We start from the raw sequence: 2,771 nt of genomic DNA, 5'->3' as shown, positions 1-2,771 counted from the left end.
TGGCATGTCAATCACAAGGGATAGGAAAAAGAGGAAAATCACTTTGGCTCAAAAATAATACATTGACAAAGTTGTTGAAAGATTTGGCACGGCTAATGCAAAAGTAACTCCTATTCCTCTTGCTGGTCACTTTCGATTAAGTTCTAAATTATATCCTAAAACATAAGAAGAAAAATAATTTATGGAGAAAATTCCCTACAAATCAGCCATTGGTAGCATTATGTATGCTATGGTTTCTACTCGCCCCGACATTGCTCATGTGGTGGGAGTTGTGAGCACGTTCATGAGCAATCCCAAAAAAACTCATTGGGAAGCTGTCAAATGGACATTGAGGTATCTAAAAGGCACTACCGATTACGTCTTATGTTTTGGTAGAAACAAAGTTTAGCTACAAGGTTACATTGATTCTGATCTTGCTGGAGACTTGGATAAACAAAGGTCTACCACTGGTTATACCTTCACGTTTGTTGGAGCTGCGATCAGTTGGGCTTCATGGTTGCAACATTGCATTGCTCTTTCTTCAGCTGAGGCTAAATATATGGCTCTTTCCGAAGGTGCAAGGGAAATGATTTGGCTTCAGCAGTTACTTGGTGACTTGAAAGTTCATCAAAGTGAATATAATTTGTTTTGTGACAGCCGTAGTGCGATCTTCATGGCACATAATCACTCATCACAACGTCGCTTCAAGCACGTTGACGCTCATGCTCACTTTGTTCATCACGTAGTCGAAGAGGGAAAGCTAAAAGTTGTCAAGATTGATACCAAGATCAATCCAGCTAATGTATTCACGAAGGTTGTTACCAAAGAGAAGTTTGAATGTGCTAGAACTTCTCTTGGGCTTGTGAAGAAAAGATAGATCATTCTTTGAGCAGGGTATTGGGTGATTAGTTACAGCATTGGCTGTCTTTTAGGTGGGAGTTTGTTGATATAGTGAAGGCCAACAGTCACAACTTTCTTCCCTCCAATAAGCTAGTCTCTTGGTTTCTAGAGAGTTTTCATATGTAATATCATTGGAGCCTTTTTATATGCTGCTCCTGCTCATTTGTAATAACATTTTTACATATTAATTCAATACTTTGAGTCTGTACGTAGCCACTATTGTGGTGAACCAGGATAAATCTGGTGTTGCATATTTTTCTTATTGCATCTATTTTATTTCTCTGTTTAAATCTTTTCACATCCCTCTCTAGTGAAGATAATGAATTCTTGAATGTTCAAGATGTCGACGATTTGGTCAATCTCCGAGAAATAAGATTTAGTTTAAAAGATGAAAGAGCGCTGAGAAGTGTAATAACAAAACAACCCCATACTAAAATGTCTAATAACAAAACAATCCCATTGATTATATTAAATCTTTTATTAAAAAAAAAAATCTACAACCATGCATAGACTTGGTTCCCAATACCTATCATGGAACCTCTTATTTAGAAGAAAATATTGATATCACTACCAACATTGATCTGTTTCCCAACTCCTTCCTTGTTTCTTACATAAACATCCTCTGGCAAAGGTGGAAACTTGAATTCTCAACCCTAGCCGGAGGTCATATTGGGCACGGTTCTGTGGATCCACAAGAGTAGAATAAGCATCCTTAATGTCAACAAACTTCTTATTGCTCATGTTTTTGAGGCACTCATCCAAAACAGTATCAGGATGAAATTGTTTTGCAAGCTTTCTATATGCACTCTTTATATCTCTCACACTCGCCTCTTCAGCCACCCCCAAAACTTCATACATATTTCTCTTCTCTCTCTCCATTGCTATTACTCTCACTTTTATACTCGTCTTCCAACTTAACCTGCAATTTTTTCCTTTCAAAGTTATGAGCAAACTCTGCATGGAATTATTTGAACAGCAGACAACATGATTACAAAGTGGAATTGAACCAACGAAACCCATGTAGATTATGCAGTTGTGTACAATCATACAGATCTCAGAGAAAAAATATGAATCACAAAGTGTTATATGAAGGCCATCAATTTATAGAATAATCATAACAAACTATTCCACCGTCAACCCAATAGAGAAATGAAGTTTCACAATGTGAACATGAGAAATATGGCATTGATTTCCTGGTCTTACACGTTGTTAATTGCATTAGTTGATTAAAAGTATGTACCAGCGGAGCAATTTGATCAAAGCAAAAGCTTCTCCAAAAGCCAGAACACTGAAAATAATAATAAAAGAATATAGTTTAATGAGTGATGCTCTATATGGCTGAGTTGTGCATTCTAGAGAGTGGGTGCATCTTATTCAAGGGAGAGTTGAAGATTATTTCATGAAGAATATAAATCCACAAATAATAAACCATCAATTTGAGGATTTGCATGGCGGTTTCCACGTACAAGCCCATATTTGAGCCATAGCCTTGCTCGCTGCTAATGTTTTGTAACTTCAGCACAAGCTTAAATCAATGTTAGTGTAATAAATATATTAATATATGTATATTGAGGATAATTTATCTTAAATGTGGAAACATGCATTATATTCAAAGTTAGTACTATTCTACATGATGGATAAAAATGTGGTATACTATTTAAAGGGGTTCAAATTTTCTTCAGGGGTGGGGTATGTAAATTTTGTGTCTTTCCTGGATTGTTAATAAATTTGAAATGCATGTATTAATGCAAGTCAAAATTCTAAAAAATTGTCAATCATTAAGGATACACTAGAGATGTCCTACATATGGCCATGTCCATAAATCTCAATTAGCTAGCCACTTCTCTGGAAGTAAACCATTCTAAAATTAAAAAAAGTTACCTAGTGCTACC

At 35.9% G+C, this 2,771-nt stretch overlaps 1 protein-coding gene across 1 annotated transcript; it reads right to left on the bottom strand.

The window, feature by feature from the left end:
- Positions 1-1,446: 1,446 nt before the first annotated feature.
- On the bottom strand, positions 1,447-1,758 carry LOC149580109 (chaperone protein dnaJ 11, chloroplastic-like). The gene has a single exon (XM_089803460.1). It carries the CDS (start codon positions 1,756-1,758, stop codon positions 1,447-1,449), a length of 312 nt encoding a protein of 103 aa, XP_089659586.1.
- Positions 1,759-2,771: the final 1,013 nt, after the last annotated feature.

This window comes from Cupressus sempervirens, chromosome 1 (genome assembly GCF_028749045.1).
Source record: "Cupressus sempervirens isolate cs-2001-9-10 chromosome 1, ASM2874904v1, whole genome shotgun sequence".
NCBI classification, from domain to species: domain Eukaryota; kingdom Viridiplantae; phylum Streptophyta; class Pinopsida; order Cupressales; family Cupressaceae; genus Cupressus; species Cupressus sempervirens.
The sequence above is the reverse complement of the archived record's forward strand: the minus strand, read 5'-3'. Positions and strand labels throughout refer to the sequence as shown.